A 21231-nucleotide genomic window follows, 5' to 3' on the forward strand; every position below is an offset into this window, starting at 1 on the left:
GCATGTTCTCTTTTGAACCAAGATTGCAATGGCCTTTGCTCCTTCGGCATTTTCCGAATTTCATTGTTCAACCATGGTGGGACTCTTTTGTCCTTCATCCACTTACTAGACCACAATTTATAATCTGTTTAAACTTTGCCCACAATTCCTCTATGTCCATCTTACTGGAACCAAGTGTTGTCAGTTCATTTTCTAAGTGAGGTGCTAACAACTGCTTATCTGCTCTTTTTAGCAGAAATCCTTTTCTAGTCTTCTTGACTGGTAGATTAACTTGTAATGATAGTTGCTGTAATGACACTAGCATCTCTAACCCTCGTCTCTCTACTGATGCTGTCTTGTGTGAATCTTTCTCTCTGTTGCCAAGTAAGACCAGTGTGTAACTTGCGTACAAATTTTACAGTAATTATAAAGCAACAACTTATCACTAACCGTGGACACTGCACAGTATTAGGCTATTTGTATCAAGGCACGGTGTGATGATGGAATGGATCACCACTTGGAAAATCGTTGTCTGTGGTCTGATATAGAATGGCAAAAGACAGAAGTGTGCCTCTGAAACTTCTGTTTACTGAATTAGAATGTGAATGTTACAGTATTTGATTATATTATTATGCCTTGTGATTTAATGTTGGTGGCTGAATTGTTTTGTAAGTAAAACCACAAGGAACTAATTGATAGTTTGTGCAAGAAGTGTTTTTGAAAGAAAAATGGAGAACTTTTAGTGTGTTGTTCTCAAGCATTCGGATGTTCTTCATAGTATTCGCTACGAAAGTTGCAAGAATATGGGAAAAAAAAATCCTGCTACAGTAATTTATTTCTTTTGTATGTTGTTTTATAATGTTCTGAACTAATATTGGGAACTGAGAGCACTTCTTGAGCTAGTTGATACTTCTCTCATAAGTTATGTCTCATCTCGAAATATGCATACTACTTACCTCACAGTTATGCAGCATATGGAGAACGACAAGAAGCTTTGAATTTTTATTCATTGTGGCAGCAGACTGTCACATATATGTAGACATCTATTCATGAAGAATCATAGTAGCAAGCTGGAACGCCATACAGTGTTCGTGGGGGAAAGTCAGTTATTTCTTTTGAGGCTGAGTACTTAACTGATCGCTCACCAAAGTCCTGGATTGATACCTGTTGCTGCAGTTGTTCTGCTGTGGGAAATTGTTGCAGCAAGAGTTTACCCAGCCTCATTGAGATATAGTGAGAATATTGACACTAAATTAAGAGCTGTAGAACATTTTTGTCTACTGAACGTTTTAGTTTCAGTGCATAACGATGGCTAACCAGAAGAAATTATGAACCTTAAAATATTCAACAGATACCCCTGGAAATAAAATGTTATAATGGATGCCAGTGTTTTTCATACTGCAGAAAACTTCCAGATACTAATGTAGACTTGTATTGTTTTCAGTAAAAAATGAATTACTAGTGTGAAATACATGCTGTTCATCTTTGTGTTTATTTTACGTAACTTCAAGAATAAAAATTAAAGACAAAAAGGTCCATTCACGAGAAGAGTATTATTCAACTTCATCCATCCATCCATCCATCTAAGTATCTGATATAGAAATTTCCATAGTTATGCAATGAAAATCAACACAGTAAATATTTTTTCTGAACCTAAATCCAAAAAGAGATCTGTCCTATGTAAAGTTGAAGCAGTGTCTGTGCACGTCGAGGCAGGTGAACAAACGACTTCTCAAACTTTAGAGGGACCTTTCATAACACTAACATATGATATGATTTACTTACAAGCTCAAGTGCAATATCTTTATTTTCTCATGGTGTATTCTGAGTTTCTCAAAAAAATCAACTATTGTTCTTGAAAAGATAGATAAATATGTCCAACCATACTGTGAATATTGATAAATCAAAATGCAGATGCATTATTGCCATGAAATAAGAATCTCATTAAAGATAGTTCACTGGCAGTGGTTTTCAGTGTCTGCTTTGGAGCCAAACGTAATGCAATGTAATTACAATGAAATCGCTACATTTAGCTGCAGACAGGCGGTGATATATGTCAACGTAGACAGTAAAAAATGTGTGCCCCGACTGGGACTCGAACCTGGGATCTCCTGTTTACATGGCAGATGCTCTACCCATCTGAGCCACCGAGGACACAGAGGATAGTGAGACTGCAGGGACTTATCTCCAGCACGCCTCCCGTGAGACTCACATTCCCAAATTATTGTCCCGCACTATATTAATAGTGCCCCTGCCCATTATACTCATTACTCGTGGATTTTTGCATCCGCACAGAAGAAGACGGTCAAATCTTCATATATAATGCAATATTTCAGGCTAGTGGAATGTGTAACAGTTCATGTGTGTGCCTTTTGGGTGATATGCCACCAGTGATTTCTTGAGAGCAATGTAGTGTTGCTTTGTGGCCCAAGTGGCATTTGAGCAAAGAGAGAAGACAGTAGTTTTTGTTTAACATTTATATTGGCTCCACCATTTTTCACTTTTATTTTAAAAAATTCCAAAGTTCATTATATAAGCAGGTTATCACTAGTGGCTAGTTTTTTTTTTTTAACAATTTTTTTGACTCACCAGCCCACACTGAAATGCCATTCATGACAGTTTTCTTTGACAATTGATGGGGAATGAACTCTTGAACATTTATTCCTACTGTAGATATTGCGTTTAAAATCCAAGCAATTGGACCATACCATAATACCAGCTGTATGGTTACAAATTTATTATTATTTTTTTTTTCAACATTTGTAGCCTCCAAGCAAACCTGTGCAAGTTGTTGTTAACAATCTCCCTGAAGGTTGTGAACAGAATCTTATACGAAATCGCCTGAGGCGACTCTCGGATAACTGTGGTGGGAAAATTGCTGCTATCAACAAGACAACAGCCACTATCCGCTTTCCTAATGCTGACACTGCTAACAGGTATGTTATAATCACAAGTAGTACCTTATTTCAAAACAGTGGTTTTGATATATAATGATTGATGTGTCTCCATTAAAATTTTGGATGGATGACAAATACAATGAAGAAATTTTGCATATCAAGGGAAAAGATTTTCTAAACATATCATTTGGTCCTAGCGTGTAAAAATGAAAACTCTGACAATATTAGTTAGGAATTTGTTTCTACCTTTCTGAACACTTTTTTTAACTTGTGGGCTTTAAAGCTATTTTATCCATATTCAGTCAGATCATCATTTGACTCAGATATAATTTTATGTGAACAGAAATTAAAATTTTGCACTGTTTTTGGATTCAATCACACTTCCAGTATGCTAATATATAGACTTTATTTTACTATGAGAATGATAATTTTGGTATCTTATTGGAATTGAGGGGGAAATGCCAAGAAAGATGGAAAGAACTAAGTATATAAGTAATATCTTTGAACTGAAATGTCGTAGTATAATAGATTTAAATCAAAGATAATATTGTTGGTGTAAAGCATAGATCCACTGACTGAAAAGGACATACCTATGTGTGTTTTCCTTGTGTTGTTCATGCAGAAGCAGTTAAATGCACCCTAGGATTGTGTGTCTGTTTATGTGAGGTCTGTTGCTGTAGTGAAACCATAGGAGCAGTTTCTTAGTTGAAATCTTTTGCTATGCTTCTGGTTTAGTAAATACAAATAATTATATTTAGCAGTACTTTGAAATGTGAGGTGAGTGATTTAATTTAATATTTTATTTTCCTTACATGTTTCAGTGGATTTTGTTGTAATGGAAAAGGAGATAAAGGTTGTCTTTGTGCTTTGTGAAATTATAATAGTTTAGATTAGAGTACTTGTTATTAAATTTTCAGGGCCCAGAAACGGATGGATGGAGAAGATGTGTATGGAAATAAGATACAGGTGACTTGTTCAGATATAGGAGAAGCAAGAGATTCTTCACCAATCAAAACTCAGACAGGTAACTTTTGAGTTAGTTGTTTTACTATTATGCATCTGTTTATATTTTACTGTGAAATACTGTTTTATAATTATTTCCGTGTCCTGTAAATAATTTGTCTGGTCTAGTCCTCATAATGATTTCTCCACAGTTGAATTAACAACTTTTGTATAAATTATTGCTATGTATTTCCCAAAAGAGAAAAAAAAAGTAAACTTGATAATTTATGGAAACAAGTGGTATTATGTAGTGACAGGACAGAATTTGCCAGTTCTATTAGTTGTGTAATTTTAATATGGCTTGTAATTAGTGTTATGCTACAGCCATCTGATGTACTGGAACATTGTCTCATAGCTCGAAACACAAGACAGGTGGCAAGTAAAGAATCTGGAATACAAGGTACCATGTCATCACTTTACTATAAACAAGGGCCAAGGCAGCCATCTGTGGTGTATAACTCTGTACCTACAAGTCTTAACTTGATGGGAGGAAGTACCTTATTTAATCGTGCATCTGTGCTGCAGCAAAATGGAAACCACCAGTTGCCAGTTCACACTACAGGTATGTTTTTTTTCATTTGTAGAATCAATCGTGCTACACTAATAGAACTTAGTCCATGTGATGTTAAATGTGTAGAAAAATTAAATCCTAGAAATTAGGAGTATCAGACACAACTTAATTTTCAACAAATCTAAGTTCATCAGTGTGCATTTTATGATCATGAAAGGATCGTTAAATGAGAGCAATTTCCTTTCTGAAGAATAGCAGTTTTAAAACTGTATATAAGCAGGTGTTTTTTTTTTTAAGTAAAAGAGATCATAAACAGTGGGTTCAGAATTGCTGAGACAGCGTTGTAGGAATAAACATGAAAAGCCAGATTCAATTTTTGAGCAAGCTCCTGTCGCATAAAATGGCTGCAAATGAGAAATGTTTAAAAACTATTATTGTATGAGAACACCCCCCCCCCCCCCTCCCCTCCCCTGTAAATTTTACTTGCTGGAAATTGGTTTTAATGTTTAGAGGTTGAAAAGTCAATATTTAAATGACATTTCTCTCTACATGATAACCATGTCGGGTTTCAGAAAGCATGCTCTAGACTAGGTCTGCAGCAATTATGGTAGTACTGAACTACAGGTATTGTGTAAAACATGATCACTGTTTGAAAAAAAAAATTATAATTTTTATAATCTACTGCTACATTAGATGATAGAGAGCTTGGGACTATGCTATCTGACTTAACAGTAGACAAATTGTTTTTGACAACAGGACTGAAATATAAGCAACAGTTTACAAGATCAGGGAGACTCACATGGAATCTTAGTTGAGCATAGTACCATAACATTTTATGGAGTCAGGAGGAATATTCAACACTGGTCATTGGCTTTGACCAGTGACATATTAATGGCTGTTGTGATTTCACCTTTTGGTACATATTTTCCTAGTTTGGATGCTTGTTGGAAGCAAACAAATATGGATACAAAAAGACTAAACCATAGTGTAGCCCATTAAAAAAAAATTGTCACTAATATGATATAGTTGCCATGTTGTTTATGACATGTTGGTTGTTTTCTAGGTCACTGATCAAAGCAGTTGACTAGCATTGAATATTCCTCTTTGTCTGTTTTATGGATGATGTTCTGACAATGAGTGGAGACTCAAAACATGTAGTGACTTGTTTTACTCAATAATAAAGTAGATGTAGCATAGTTGTGTTTTGTCACTCTGTCATTAGCATAGTAAAACTAAAATTTGTCTGATTATGCACACACAAGAAAACTCATGACAGAATCTTGAACATTAGGAAATTGAACTGAATTTTTTTGATCCTGTTGGAATACTCAGTGTACAGTCAATGGGCTTATAATATAGGACACATTAAAAACAGAAAACATTAATATTAACTTGCTTCCTAAGGAGGAACCATTTTGATGACTCCATCTTCACTGATCATGATGGACAGTACTGTCAGTCAGTAGGGTATCTTTTGTCCTCCATCTCTGTGTTGTGGATGTGTAGACTTGCATTTGTAATCCATTTCGAACTATCTTTTGTGGCATTATTGTTTTACGATGTATATATGTATAAAGACATAAGTTGAGATACCTAGATTTTTGAAGCAGTTTCTGCATTTTTCAGAAGTCCTTAAAATGATCTTAATAGCTTATTTTACATGAACACTGTTTTTTGATTGTCAGTTTTCGCACACAGTCCCTTCATATTGCGGGTACGGTTCAGAGCCAATGGTATATGTGCACAGAAGCTGGTTGGCTGCGTTTTGTGATAGCTGCTTTATTATGAATGTGACAACTGAATTTTTTTATTACAGAATTTATGAACTGTTCACTTTTCAGTTCATTATCCACAGTAATACCCAAGAATACAGTGGATTTTACTCTGTCCACCTTTATATCATCCACCTCTAAACCCATAAGCACAGTCTTCTTTGTTTTTAACCAGTGCACACATAGTATTTCTTAGGTTTTAAAATCAGTTTGTTTTCCATGAGGTATTGAGCTGTGATGTTTGCAGAAATATATCATCTTCTCTAAAGTTGTTCCACATTGTTTTAATTGATCAGTATTGTTATGTCATCTGCATACATGAAATGGTTTACAGTAAGTACATCCTGAGAGTAATTCTAAGTAATAGTAATTTTATCATGAGCATATGTGTGAGGAAAACGTATTTAGTCTATGAAACATTCTCATCTTGTCCATTCAGAGCCAGTCCTATACACTGTTTGCAGGATGATATCATTAAAGATTAACTGAAATACTGAGATGTTTTTATGTGTCTCGTACTTTCATTGTTTGGTCCATTAATTTTGTTGAAGTTATTGATTACTTCTGATCATGCATCAGCGCCTTGACTTGAGAAGACCTGCTGTAGGCAGTATGTTATGAGGAGACATGCTGTAGACAATGTTGTCTCATATGCAGACTGCAGTCTTCTGTTACCAAAGCAAATGATACATGATCTCTTAATTGTACCATAATTCCTTCATTTTGATTCCCTACTGATTTTTCCTTTATTATGTAAAACACTTTCTTTTGCATTTAACATGTTTCTGAATGTTGTTTTGAACTTTTTTCGTGTGTGTGTGTGTGTGTGTGTGTGTGTGTGTGTGTGTGTGTTCAGAAAGTGAAGATTGCCCTTTGTTTCAGATTTTTTTTTTATTGTACTGTCCCGAAAGTAAAATTTCAGGAACTTTATTTCCTAGCAACTAGTACCGGGCTACAAATATGGTGTACTAAACAGTATATTCTAAACTTGCATTAGTCAACTAGTATCTTTTCCAGTTTGCCCATCTTCTATAATTGACAATGAACTTGACCATATTAATCACTATTTTGATTCTTCATTCCCATGCTGGGGGCAAACCAGCGTATCTGAGGAGAAAAACCATGTTTCACAAAGCACCCGGCATCCAGCACACATTGGTCTATCGATTATTCATATGATTTTCAAATGCATCCTTGTTGGTTTTTGAACAGATTCTAAGTTGATTTCTGAATGAATCGTAAGTTGTCTTTTGAATGTGTGCATAGCGTATTGATATCTTTGCCAGGGGAATCCCCATCCCATCTAGAAATACTTCCCTGCAGACAAAAGGGGGTGGGGCTATACAAGCTGAATGGAATAAAGCCGAAGGGGTGAATGCCACTCACTGTTTATGTGGTTGACTGTCTTTGCGAATGATCAGCTTTGTTATAATTACTAGATTCAGATTACCAGAGTGGAAATAAACAAGAAACAGGAATAACAAGTAAGAAAGATTATATATAATCTTCTCAGTGTACCCAAGAAAATGAAATTTTGATGGAAAATTTTTGACCAGATCACTACACTAGTAAGGGCCAGTTGTACAGTCCCTGCTAGCAGCCGCAGCTAAGTTCCATTCTGGGAGTAGCGTGGAAAATGTGGTGTACAAATACGTAATAACACTTAACTGTAGAATAAATGTGGGATAACTAAACCAGTGATTCTGGCAGGATTAGTGAAATTAACCCGGAGAATAAGCTAAGACACTGGCAGGAATTAGTCATGATAAGATTGTTTGTTAGAATGAGGGAGATGAAGAAATGGGGACATCACACACATTGTGGAAGAATGACGATTCCAAATTTATATAAAAATTTTGTACTATTACTTTTCGATGTCATGCTAGAGAAGCTGGAGTGTATGAATGAAATGTGAAAGTACTTGCTAACATAAAGCTTCTTGCTTGCAGTAGGCCTAATAGCATTTGACATTGGTACTTCGTGAATTATATTCTGTCGTGCTATAAAAATGACCATTTGTGCCAAAACAATCTTGTTTATTTAGTGTGTTACAGTTGCTACAGTATTAGACAGGCTGTTTTATCTAGCAGACAGTGGCAAAATAGACTTAATCAGATCAAGAGATCACACCAGTCTTGGGTACTATTTGTTTTAACAGGTTCCTCAGTATTAGACAACATCATTTAGATTATTCATGTAGCAAAACATTTGACGAACTTTGATAATAGATCCTTTCACAGAAAGGAAAGCACGCCATGTGAAGTTGTAGCAAGATTAGAGAGGAAAAAATGCTATGACCTAAGGATTGAAGGAAAGTGTACTGTCTAGCTTGTCTGTTGTCTTTACTGGTTTTATGTATCCTATTATTTAATTTTGTCACACAAAACAGCAAGCTATTAGCTAATAGGCAATAAAGAGTGCATATTTTTTGAAGAGTTCTTGTTCTCCTGATTACAAATAATCCCATCCAGTATTAATTGTGAGCCTCTTTAAAAAAGAGGCAGGATATCAAACCGGCCGACTGGGAGCAGTAGAGGCACCACATGTTTAAATTTCTGCTGTCTTGAATATAGTTTGATGGCATCCATTACAAAATATACATATTTGAATTCCATAGAGTGATGTGGATAGAAGAATGCTGTATGAAGAGGCATAGCACTGCACTTTGGCACACTTAGGACCAAATAAGATGTCTTAAATTTCCTGGAACATATTCTTTACGTATCAGACTCTTCACAAAGATGTGTGCCGCAAAATGAACATATTTTTGAAAAGTCATATTTTTAGATTTTTGGTGTCCTCGCTCAAGGAAAGCGGGTTAGCCACTATCAAGTATTGCCCGGTTCGGGAATATCGTAGATCTGGAGCTGATGCACAGAGCAGTCTGAGTGGGGAGGAGGGTAACCTCCACGTGATGTGCATTTGTTTAGTGATTTTGATGTTTCCTCTTCATTTATTGCTCTCACGTCAAATGAAAACAGAACGGATTTCTGTGGCCAGGAGCTATCGAGGTAATTAAAATACATTCACATAATTATGGAAGGCTAAAATATGTTATTAGTTTGAGACCTTATTTTATTTCCACTTTTCTGATGGTTAAGCATTAATCTACTTGCAGAACAATGTTATTTTTGTCAGTTTGTTAAAGAAATTTGGCTTTTGTTAATCTTTTCTACTAAGGCAGTCAATTTATTTGAAATGAAGGGTTTAATTCCACAGTGTTGGCTAGTTTCAACTGTTTGCTGCATTTCAAGTGCACGTTTTCTTCTTCTAGCACATATGGCATTATGCCATAATAAAGAACCAAATATGAGATAATACAATACTGGTACTCTAAAAAAATTTACTTCCCGAAAACCACACTAAAAAGCTTAATATCAGATTGAGGTCTACTTCATTGGAATGTGGACATGCGGATGTGCACTTTAAGCGAAATTATGCACATTAATATGGTTCACGAAATTCCACTGCTGTTGGAGTATCTTCTGATGTCTTGTTGCTTTTATGACAAATGTAAGTTCTTTCAATGTTTGAGACCTGCGATCTACATTGTTGTAGCTGCACAAGCGCGGTGATGCCTGTTATCTGATGCTCTGTGGCAACTACCTGAAATGAATCCATTTCTAACAGGTTGCGGGGAAAATATTGCGAATAGTGGTTTGAAAAGCATAATTTTCAAAGTACATTTCCATTTACACAAGATGAAATATGTGCAAGAATGTACGATGAATATTACAGAGCCTTTGGCACTCATTTAAGTCAGATCTCTGAGGATAAGCCATTTAGAAGAATTTTGAGCCCAGAAGATCACATTTATGTCGTTATTAAAAATTTTACAGTCAGAGTTGTGTGTTGTATCTTAAAATGTAACACAGGCAAAAAAGATCAACATTTTATGTGAAAGCTTAGCTTCTCTTGCAGCCTATTAACCTATAGGTAGTGGGGAGTGGGTGTGGTAATTACGAAAATAATCGCTCGCACTGCCATCATTTAGTATGAATACTTTTATTCTCGCAGCATATACACAATGCGTGTAGCATAGAGTGCGTACTAAAGAGAACTGATCTTGCTGTGGTTGTTGCTGTTGTTGTTGTCTTCAGTCGTGAGACTGGTTTGATACAGCTCTCCATGCTACTCTATCCTGTGCAAGCTTCTTTATCTCCCAGTACTTACTGCAACCTACATCCTTCTGAATCTGCTTAGTGTATTCATCTCTTGGTCTCCCTCTACAATTTTTATGCTCCACGCTGCCCTCCAATGCTAAATTTGTGATCCCTTGATGCCTCAAAACATGTCCTACCAACCGGTCCCTTCTTCTTGTCAAGTTGTGCCACAAACTCCTCTTCTCCCCAATTCTGTTCAATACCTCCTCATTAGTTATGTGATCTACCCATCTAATCTTCAGCATTCTTCTGTAGCACCACATTTCAAAAGCTTCTATTCTCTTCTTGTCCAAACTATTTATCGTCCATGTTTCACTTCCATACATGGCTACACTCCATACAAATACTTTCAGAAACGACTTCCTAACACTTAAATCTATACTTGATGTTAACAAATTTCTCTTCTTCAGAAACACTTTCCTTGCCATTGCCAGTCTACATTTTATATCCCTTCTTTGCTTAGAACTGGGTTGCCATCTGAGCTCTTGATATTCATACAAGTGGTTCTCTTCTCTCCAAAGGTCTCTCTAATTTTTCTGTAGGCAGTATCTATCTTACCCCTAGTGAGATAAGCCTCTACATCCTTACATTTGTCCTCTAGCCATCCCTGCTTAGCCATTTTGCACTTTCTGTCGATCTCATTTTTGAGACGTTTGTATTCCCTTTTGCCTGCTTCATTTACTGTGTTTTTATATTTCCTCCTTTCATCAATTAAATTCAATATTTCTTCTGTTACCCAAGGATTTCTACTAGCCCTCGTCTTTTTACCTACTTGATCCTCTGCTGCCTTCACTACTTCATCCCTCAGAGCTACCGATTCTTCTTCTACTGTATTTCTTTCCCCCATTCCTGTCAATTGTTCCCTTATGCTCTCCCTGAAACTCTGTACAACCTCTGGTTTAGTCAGTTTATCCAGGTCCCATCTCCTTAATTTCCCACCTTTTTGCAGTTTCTTCAGTTTTAATCTACCCCCCCCCCCCCCTCCCTGCGGGTCCAGGGATTAGAATAGGCCCGAGGTATTCCTGCCTGTCGTAAGATGCGACTAAAAGGAGTCCCTCCCCCTCAAGGGGATAGTTCGCACCTGCGTCCGGAGACGGACGGTTCCACGACCTCTATTTGTGGTCATTTTGGTTTTTCACTTCTTCTCGTTTCGTTCTTCCTTTGGTTGGTTCCTTTCTTTGCTCTTCTCCATCTCACTGTCTTCCTTACTCTTTCCCTTGTCTTCTCCTTGCCTTCTTCTCCTTGCCTTCTCTGGTCTCCGCCTCGGCGTTTGAGACAGTCTGTCCTCTCTCTCCCTCTCTCTCTTTTTTTCCTCTTCTTCCTTCCTCCCTGTGCGCACCTGAAGGCCGACCCACGCGTTCGCACGCGTAGCCGGTGACGGGGTAACGCGTAATTCCCCGCCCTGGGTAGACAAGTAAGGCACGCACGGAGCCCCTGGTAAAGGCCAGGCCCAGGGAGGGGGGTGATTGCCTGAGCTGATACCTTCTGACCATGCCGATTGGTCCCTCCGTCTGTTTCTCAGGAGGTGTGACCTGAGGTGTAAACATTCACCTAAGGCGGGAGTGCCCTCTGAGAGGGTCCCCACAAGGAAGGAGCGCGCCATCGGAGACGCTGGCAATCATGGGGATTCCTCCGCAGTGGATTTTTCTTCTTCTGTCTAGACTTCTGCCCATAAACGGAAACTTGACCAGCCACCAGTGACAAAAGTACTACCGCCTGCCCCACAGTTCCTCGTAGTTTCTCGATCTGAGGACGGCAAGGATTTTTCCTCTGTCAACCCTTTCGTTATCCAGAAGGGTGTAGATGCCATAGCCGATCTGTCAAGTCGTGTACCAGGTTGCGTAATGGTACCTTGTTACTAGAAACTGAGAGCGCCTTTCAGACACAAAAACTGCTTCGGGCCACACTCCTGTACACGTTCCCTGTCCAGGTGGAGGCTCACCGCACTTTGAATTCGTCTCGTGGTGTGGTATATACTCGATCACTCGACGGATTGACTGACAAGGAGATTCAGTCTTTCCTCGCTGAGCAGGGCGTGACGGCTGTCCATAGGGTCATGAAAAAGGTCAACAATGACCTTGTACCGACCCGGACACTTTTCTTGAACTTTGATAGTGTTCAGCTGCCGTCGCGTATCAAAGTGGGCTATGTCCCGACACCTACGCGCTGCTACCAGTGTCAGCGTTTTAATCACACTCGCCAGTCTTGTTCCAATGCGGCTAAATGTGTCATTTGTGGCAGGGATGCCCATGAGGGTGACTGTCCACCTCCGTCTCCTCGTTGTGTGAACTGTCAGGGTGACCATGCAGCGTCCTCCCGCGACTGTCCAATCTACAAGGAAGAACGCTGTATCCAAGAAATTCAGTTCAAAGAGAAAGTGTCCACCTCGGCTGCTCGCAAGCTATTTGCTAGTAGGAAGCCCACGCTGCTCCCAGCGAGAAAATACAGTACTGTCCTCGCCTCTCCTCGGACTACCAGGGAGGTGGCGACGCAGACATGCGATCTGACCTTCAGCACCACGGTCGTCCGTTCGGCCAGTGCTAAGATCGCACGGTCGACGTCTCCTCTTCCTCCCGTCACCCCTCAAACACAAGCACCTTCATCAGCTTCTGCCAAGACTAAGACCCAGAAGTCAGATGCACGGGCCTTCAAGATGGAACCGTCCCGTGCAGACTTCCGACGTACCTCGACCTCCCAGCCGTCGACCAGTACTTCCACTAAAAGACCTTCCAAGAAGGCTCATAGGAAGCACAGTTCTCCTTCTCCGCCACGGCGCATTTCTTCTCCTGCGCCACCCAGCGGTTGCCGCCCCAGGCCGTCATCCGTTTCGCCTGGCCGCACCTCTGATAGCCGAACATCTTGCCGTCCACCGGCGGAGGAAGCTCCTCCTCCCGGCCATCTTAACGAGATGGCCGATGAACCTATAGAACCAATGGACGATTACTGTCCGCCTACTGATAGCGGCGGCAGTACTCGCTCGAAGCCAGGCACTCGGCGGCCTTCGAGGTGACCCCTTCTTTCATCTTCCTTTTCTTCTCACGATGGCACTTATTCACTGGAATGTTCGCAGCGTTCACTCCAACCGAGAGGACTTGTAGTTGCTGCTCCGCTTGCACCGTCCGCTCGTCGTAGCCCTCGAGGAAACGAAGCTACGCCCATGCGATCACATTACCTTGGCACACTACACCTCTGTGCGTTTTGACCTACCCCCTGTGGTAGGTATTCCGGCTCATGGAGGGGTTATGTTGCTGGTCCAGGATGATATTTACTACGATCCCATCACATTGCACACTGGCCTGCAGGCAGTTGCCGTCCGAATTACTCTCCCCACTTTTACATTTTCTATTTGTACCGTTTACACTCCATCGTCGTCTGCCGTTACCAGGGCAGACATGATGCAAATTATTGCTCAGCTACCTGCACCATTTTTGTTAACTGGAGACTTAAATGCCCACCATCCCCTTTGGGGCTCTCCAGCATCCTGCCCGAGGGGCTCCCTGTTAGCAGACCTTTTCAACCAGCTCAATCTTGTCTGTCTCAATACTGGCGCCCCTACTTTTCTTTCGGACACATCTCATACCTATTACCATTTAGACCTCTCTATATGTACTACCCAACTTGCACACCGGTTTGAATGGTATGCCCTTTCTGATACATATTCGAGCGACCACTTCCCGTGTGTCGTCCATCTCCTGCATCATACCCCCTCTCCGTGCTCAGCTAGTTGGAACATCTCCAAAGCAGACTGGGGGCTGTTCTCTTCCAGGGCGACCTTTCAGAATCAAACATTCACAAACTGCGATAGTCAGGTCGCACACCTCACGGAAGTCATTCTCACTGCTGCTGAATATTCCATCCCTCTCACTACTTCTTCTCCAAGTCGCGTACCGGTCCCCTGGTGGACCACAGCATGTAGAGACGCTTTACGTGCTCGTCGACGTGCTTTACGGACCTTTAAATGCCACCCTACAGTGGCGAATTGTATCACTTATAAACGATTACGTGCGCAGTGCCGTCGTATTATTAAAGAAAGCAAGAAAGCCAGCTGGGCTGCTTTCACAAGCACCTTCAACAGTTACGAATTGGACACTGCCGGTTCAGCCATCGCCATCTGCTGACGGCGCCGTTCTGCCCATGTGGGCAATTGCTGACGGTACGCCACATTTTAACGTCCTGTCCGGATTTTACTACACTGTGTCTTGATTTTGGCCTGCCATGTACTCTCGATGCCATTTTAGCGGATGACCCAGGAGCAGCTGCTCGCGTTCTTAGTTTTATCAACTTGATCAACCTGTTTAAGGACATTTGATTATGCTGTTTTTTTAATCCTATGCCTGTCGATCTTTTATCGTGTTTTCCTTTTTAGTTGCTGTTTTAAACTTGTGCCCCGCGGTGCATTCCTAACGTAGTCTGGGCGCTAATGACCGTTGAAGTTGTGCGCCCTAAAACCAAGGAAAAAAAAGTTTTAATCTACAGTTCATAACCAGTAGATTGTGGTCAGTCCACATCTGCCCCTGGAAATGTCTTACAATTTAAAACCTGGTTCCTAAATCTCTGTCTTACCATTATATAATCTATCTGAAACCTTCTAGTATCTCCAGGATTCTTCCATGTATACAACCGTCTGTTATGATTCTTGAACCAAGTATTAGCTATGATTGAATTATGCTCTGCGCAAAATTCTACCAGACGGCTTCCTCTTTCATTTCTCTCTCCCTTTTCCTACTCTCGAATTCCAGTCCCCATGACTATTAAATTTTCGTCTCCCTTCAATACCTGAATAATTTATTTTATCTCATCATACATTTCATCAATTTCTTCATCTGCAGCGCTAGTTGGCATATAAACTTGTACTACTGTAGTAGGCATGGGCTTCGTGTCTATCTTGGTCACAATAATGTGTTCACTATGCTGTTTGTAGTAGCTTATCCGCATTCCTATTTTCCTATTCATTATTAAACCTACTCCTGCATTTCCCTTATTTGATTTTGTATTTATAACCCTGTATTCACCTGACCAAAAGTCTTGTTCTTCGTGCCACCGAACTTCACTAATTCCCACTATATCTAACTTCAACCTATCCATTTCCCTTTTTAAGTTTTCTAACCTACCTTGCTGTGGTAGTGCAGCAATATTTTTGGGAGATAAGTCAGTGGTTCTAAGTCCTCACAAATTTGACAAACCAATATTATATATGAAAGCTTTGTTTTCTTGTAGTAACACTATGTATTTACTAGATCATTACTGAACATTAAAGACTGACAAAATATTGTTGTTGTTTGTTCAGATGTAAGATTCTGGTGAAGAGTGTCAGCAAATCTGATATGAAATTATATGAGGGCAAACCAAACAAAATAGTGTTTTGGTTTTCACATGAATTTAAACCCCCCAATCCTATACAACCCCCTCTCACTCTTGAATGGAACATTGCAGTGTACTTGTTGCTGCACATCAAAGATTTTTCCAACATTATATATTTTTTGCTTTTTTTACCTTCATGAGTTTAGTTTTCTACAGTGCCAGGAAATTCTAAACCTGTGTATAAACCCATAACTACTCAAAGGATTTACAGTTCTGAGGGAAAGTATGCTGTCACTTAACATGGGAAATGTTTGTTTTCACCTGGGAGAAAGTGTATTTTTAATCGGGAAGTCTGAGAAGAATCTGAGGATTTTTTTTTTTTTTTTCCTTGACCGCATATATACCCTGAGTAGCTAAATTTATATCAAAGGTCGTCTTTATGCAACACCAACATATAACATCAGGGACAGCAAACAAAGGCAGTAGCCACGCAAATGGACACAGTGGGCAAAGTTCAGTTGCCAGCAAGGCAAAATAATGTACAAATAATTAAAACAGAGGGCTAGTTTAAAAAAATTAATGGCGAGTAATACAGACATAATTTACTCAGCTGGCCAGCGCTCTAACCAAAAAAGTTCACTTTTAACCAACTTATTACCACACCTGATTTTCACTTCACTAAGGCATAGTGAGCTCTCCAAAAATAGAGCTTTAAGTAATGGCAAATGTGTCCTGCAACACACACACAGGATTAAACAGTATTACAAGAATAATAGTTCGCTATCCTTGGTGAGCAGCAATCTGTTCCTTTAATAATACTATAATGTTAAGGGATAGATAAAAAAATCTAATCACTAAACTGCGGCAGCTGGGGAAAACACACGCACACACACACAAAGGATTTAACTTTTATGAGCTTTTGGAGCCGGTGGCTCCTTCTGGCAGAAGAGTTGATGAGGAGGAAGAAGGGTGAAGAAAGGGACTGGAGAGGTTTAGGGAAAGGGGTACAGTTCAGAAAAGTCACCTAGAACCCCAGCTCAGAGGAGACTTCCCGGATGGAATGAGAAGGAAAGAGTGATTGTTGAGGACTGCCAAAATCTTCCTGCCCCTTTACCAAGTCGTCTTTCAGAAGAACGAGCCACTGGCTCAAAAAGTATGTAAAAGTTAAATTGTGTGTGTGTGTGTGTGTGTGTGTGTGTGTGTGTGTGTGTGTGTGTGTGTGTTCCCATGCTGCGAAGTGGTGAGTAGATTCTTCTATCTATCCATTTACATTGTTACCTTTAATAATACAATCATTATTCCATCCTGGATTATCCATTGGTCGATTACACAGTATTAAATTTAATGCTAATGCATAAAGTTAGCTTAACAAGCACTGAAAGCACCAGCAAGACAAATTGAATAAACACTGTTTTCATAATTGCAGGCACTGGATAATGTGCGAGGCAGGAAAATTATGGGCAACTTTCACAATATCTGCTAGATTCATCTGGATTGTTACCTGTACTGCCAGCTTTTCTGAAATGTGCAGATGGGAGTCACCATTAAAACACATTCTTCACTCCCAAAATTATCACGGTCTCAACCTATAGTAACTTATTGTCCCTACAACCTCCACAGTGTGTGCATGCCCCACCTCTGCCCTGTCACCTATTCCCAATTCATGTCCTTTCACCCTCATTGTGCACCATTCTCTGCCACTGCACCAACTGGTATTTCCCTTTCCTCTGATCATCTCATTTTCGTTTCCTTATCCCCCCTCCCCCTCCCCCTCCCCATCCCCCTGACATTGCAGTTGGCAGCCTTGTCCTATTGCCAGTTAGTCCCTGCACACTCTGCCAGAAAGTGCTCCTCTCTCCTCCATCCATACCATGCCGTCCCTCCACCTTCCCAGTTCCACTTTGGATTGCTGCATTTGTTAAACACAGTAGCTGCGTTCTGTCTGCAGTGGCCAGATATAGCAGTCATAATGTGTTTTTTACTTTAGAAGGTTGCTTTTTGGTCTTGGCCAAAAGCTTAAATGTATAGCAGTCTTTTTGTTGCGCCTGTCTGCAACTCGGCCTCTCCTCTATTTGGTCATTAGCAATCTCTTTTCATAATATTGTTTTTACTTAATGATTTTAATTTTTATATTGTTAAAAAGTAAATTTTCAAATGCACTCTTCAGAAAATGTATGGTGTGCTGTAATCATAAATTTTGAACTTCATATTGAATATCATATATTCCAGAATATACATTTTTGAATGAATGATAGTTGGAACATGGGCAGCATGTACTAATGTCTTGATTTGTTTTTTTAGGTGGCTCTGTTTGGCCAAAGTATGTAATGAATGTTAATACAGCCCACAAATCGCTCTCATACAGTGGTGGAAATCTTAAAACACCCGAAGGTTATCGTCGAATCAGAGGAACACACAAAGGTAAAAAAATTCTGCAGTATTGGCTCGAAGTTATATATTCAGAGTGTTGGCAAGTCTGAAAATAGTTAGAAATAAAACATCTTGAATTAATGACCAAAATTTGTAATTGGATTAGTAACAGGAACTATTAATTCTGTATTTTCATAATCATTGTTACTTCTTGTGTGATAAATTTCATTGTTGCTTAAATGAGCACCACTTGAGCAGAGGCTAGGAAAGTAGTATTGTTTGTTGATACAGATGTGAAATTTGTAGACACTGTAATGCATCTGTTTTGGTCAGCTTTTCATTGCTTCTATCAATTAGGGTTAGTGTTTGCATGCTTATCTTAAAATCCTACTTAAATTCTCATTATTTCAATTTTTTGATGCTGTTCAGAGATTCTGATTCCACTTCAGGCAAGGGCCACACTGTGCTTTCTATTTCTAAGTCTATGAATTACTACACTCATAGAGTTAAAGTGAATTAGCCCCAAGTTTGTGCATCTTTGAAGCTCTACCTATATTCATCTTGAAGGAGGAAATCATGAGTGAAAATACTACCCGAGCTTCAGTATCTTGTTACTGTTCCTTTGTCACACAACTATTTTAAAGCTTCGTCCTAGTTATTAAGTGTCATTTCTGAAGAGTTTGTGCTTACAGTATGTATCAGTCAGTTGTTACAAATACAGTAAACTGCATACCAAGGTTTTAAATTCCCTTGGACAGTGCTCTTTGTGCATTTGTGCCTTGAAAATTACAAGATGTGCATCTGTTGAAATACAGGCAGTTGTCAGAGGTATCCCATTTGTTGTTTGAACGTTTTATGTGGTAGGAGAAACCAAAGTTTCACATTTCATTGAAGTTCAGAAAGATGTCACAATTTAGGACTGCAAGTGAAAAATATAGCATTAAGTCCCAGACTCTTTCAGGTATCAGGTATGAAATTCACCTTCAGTTGTGCTAATAGAATATTCATGTCCCCATCTCCTTATAGATAATTCTTCTTGTATGCCACCCTAAGTGTTTATGGTCCATGACTGCAATACCAGCTATGCCCATGTAGCACCTCATAATCCGCTTAATAATGACTATTCAAATTGTGCTTGTTGACAAATGTGGAGACTTGCACTCAAAAATTAACATTGGTATAATAAAAAGTAAATTTTCACATTGCTGCAGTTACAAACACCCTTAAATTAAGGAACAAGAAAATGCCAAAACTTGGGAAGATCAGTGAAGATGAATAAAGCTATTTCTCAAGTGTGCCCACAGTATTAATGTAAACCATGTTCATTACACTTAAATGATATTAATGAATAGCACTAAAATATTGTGGGAAGTATAATTTCTTTGAGTCTTAATTTAAAGTCACTATATTATTCTTTCATTATCGGATGATGGAGGATTTCCACATGCATAAAAATTTATTGATAATATTGCTTTTATTAGTTTTATAAAATAATGCAATATTTGTTTTTATGCAGTGAGTGAGAGTGGTAAGGCAGAACAAAATGACCAAAATATTACAGTGTCTGCTCTTCAATCAGTTGGTTTCCAAAAGCGCTGCCGCACATCTTCTCCAGTGAATAATATAGCATCTTGTATGATGTCTTTACCAGATCCGGTAGCAGCAGTCAGACATAACATTCAGGTACAGAAATACATAAACAAATCCATTTGTAAATTGGTATTTAACTCATTCATTGATAATTTACAGTGAAATTAACATTTATAATTGTAAGTCAGAAGTATTCTAAGAGACGCTGTTTGCTTATGTCATTGAAACCACTGTTGATTTGTAGACAGGTCATATAAAATGTCGTATTTGGAATTACCCAGTAAGTTGTAAAATCTACCACCTTTTAGAATATTGACTGTTATCAGACTATATCGAAGTATTGCAAAGTTAACATTTAAGTCTTTTACTGTCTTTATCTTTACCAACCTGGAGTAAGTGATGACATTTCGAGACTTGAGCCAATAGTTCCAAGGTTGAGATTGTCTCCCTTGTTGAGCTGGCAATGATTTAGAAAGCTTTGATCTTATCTGAAGACTCCATTCCACAATGGTGTAATAGGTGTAAGTAAATATAGATTTTGAAGTCTCTGATAGTGCTAAGGGAAATAAGAGTAATACTGCAAAATAAAAAATAATGAACAAAAAGGTAATGTGTATGTGATGCTCTACTTCCAGGTTGCATATACACAGCAAAAATAGATCATACGTTTCTGAACATTATACATATGTAACATCACATAGAGTATTATAGAAAAAATGTTCCCTGTAGTGGAATAATTATGTAGTTACCTGCAGTATTATTGAACAGCAAACTGACAGAATTATTGTGCCTTTGGCTGTTTGTTCTGATAGCTTGGTGGTTATTCTGCCAGTTGTGAGAAAAAACTTGTTTCAAGAATGTGTACAGTGAGTCCCCTTATTTTGATTATATATGTTTTATTAGAGGTTATGGTGGAGATTCTGTTACTGATGGATTGGATAGTGGAGATCTTAAAAGTTTGACATACATTGTGTTAATTATGGGTTACTGCAAGGCAAGTGTAATATGTAGTGCGACACATTTTTTAGGGCATGGAAGTATTATTTAGCTATTCAGTATCATTTGAGAAGATGCTTGGCTTTGCAATTAATTAAGGATTCTAATTTACTATATTATTGTAACAAAGTGACAGTGTTCTTTGGTTGAACCATACTGAACTACAGAATTACTTTCACATGAGGTTATCAGAATAGTTGCCAAATTAAAAAAATTAAAAAATGCCATGACGCAGTTGGTGCTCATAGTGCTTCTGTTTAGGAATCAGTCAAAGGGTGTTTACACGGAGCTATAGAAACACATGTTCATATTTAGGAATAGTTTTTCAGATGATGACTGCAAAAACTAAAAAAAAAAGACATACTGAAAAATTACACAAGTGGGTAGAGCATTGTGTCCCAGCCGCAATAGACATCAACACGGTTGGAACAGCACAAGGGTGTGACCCATTGCTGCCTGGAAAGGTGTGATGGTATTGGCCGACTTTGAAAACCTGTTCATTGTGTCGCGTATTGGTGCTTTCTGCAATTATGTCATGGTTTGTATTCAGAATCTAAAATTGGAGAGGTGCTATATCCACTGATATTTCACTTTCCTTATATGCCTTGTAGTTTTCCTACAGCCATCTGAAACTCCACAGCCACTTATTA

At 38.9% G+C, this 21231-nt stretch overlaps 1 protein-coding gene across 1 annotated transcript in view; it reads left to right on the forward strand.

Moving 5' to 3' along the window:
- LOC126235935 (meiosis regulator and mRNA stability factor 1) overlaps window positions 1–21231 on the forward strand; it is a 205841-nt gene that overhangs the window by 60766 nt on the left and 123844 nt on the right. The window contains exons 7-11 of the mRNA XM_049944899.1: window positions 2746–2915; window positions 3794–3900; window positions 4234–4440; window positions 17927–18046; window positions 19512–19678. Coding sequence (XP_049800856.1) covers window positions 2746–2915; window positions 3794–3900; window positions 4234–4440; window positions 17927–18046; window positions 19512–19678 — 771 coding nt within the window. The remainder of the gene's footprint in view (window positions 1–2745; window positions 2916–3793; window positions 3901–4233; window positions 4441–17926; window positions 18047–19511; window positions 19679–21231) is intronic.

This window comes from Schistocerca nitens, chromosome 2, assembly GCF_023898315.1.
Source record: "Schistocerca nitens isolate TAMUIC-IGC-003100 chromosome 2, iqSchNite1.1, whole genome shotgun sequence".
Taxonomy (NCBI): Eukaryota; Metazoa; Arthropoda; class Insecta; order Orthoptera; family Acrididae; genus Schistocerca; species Schistocerca nitens.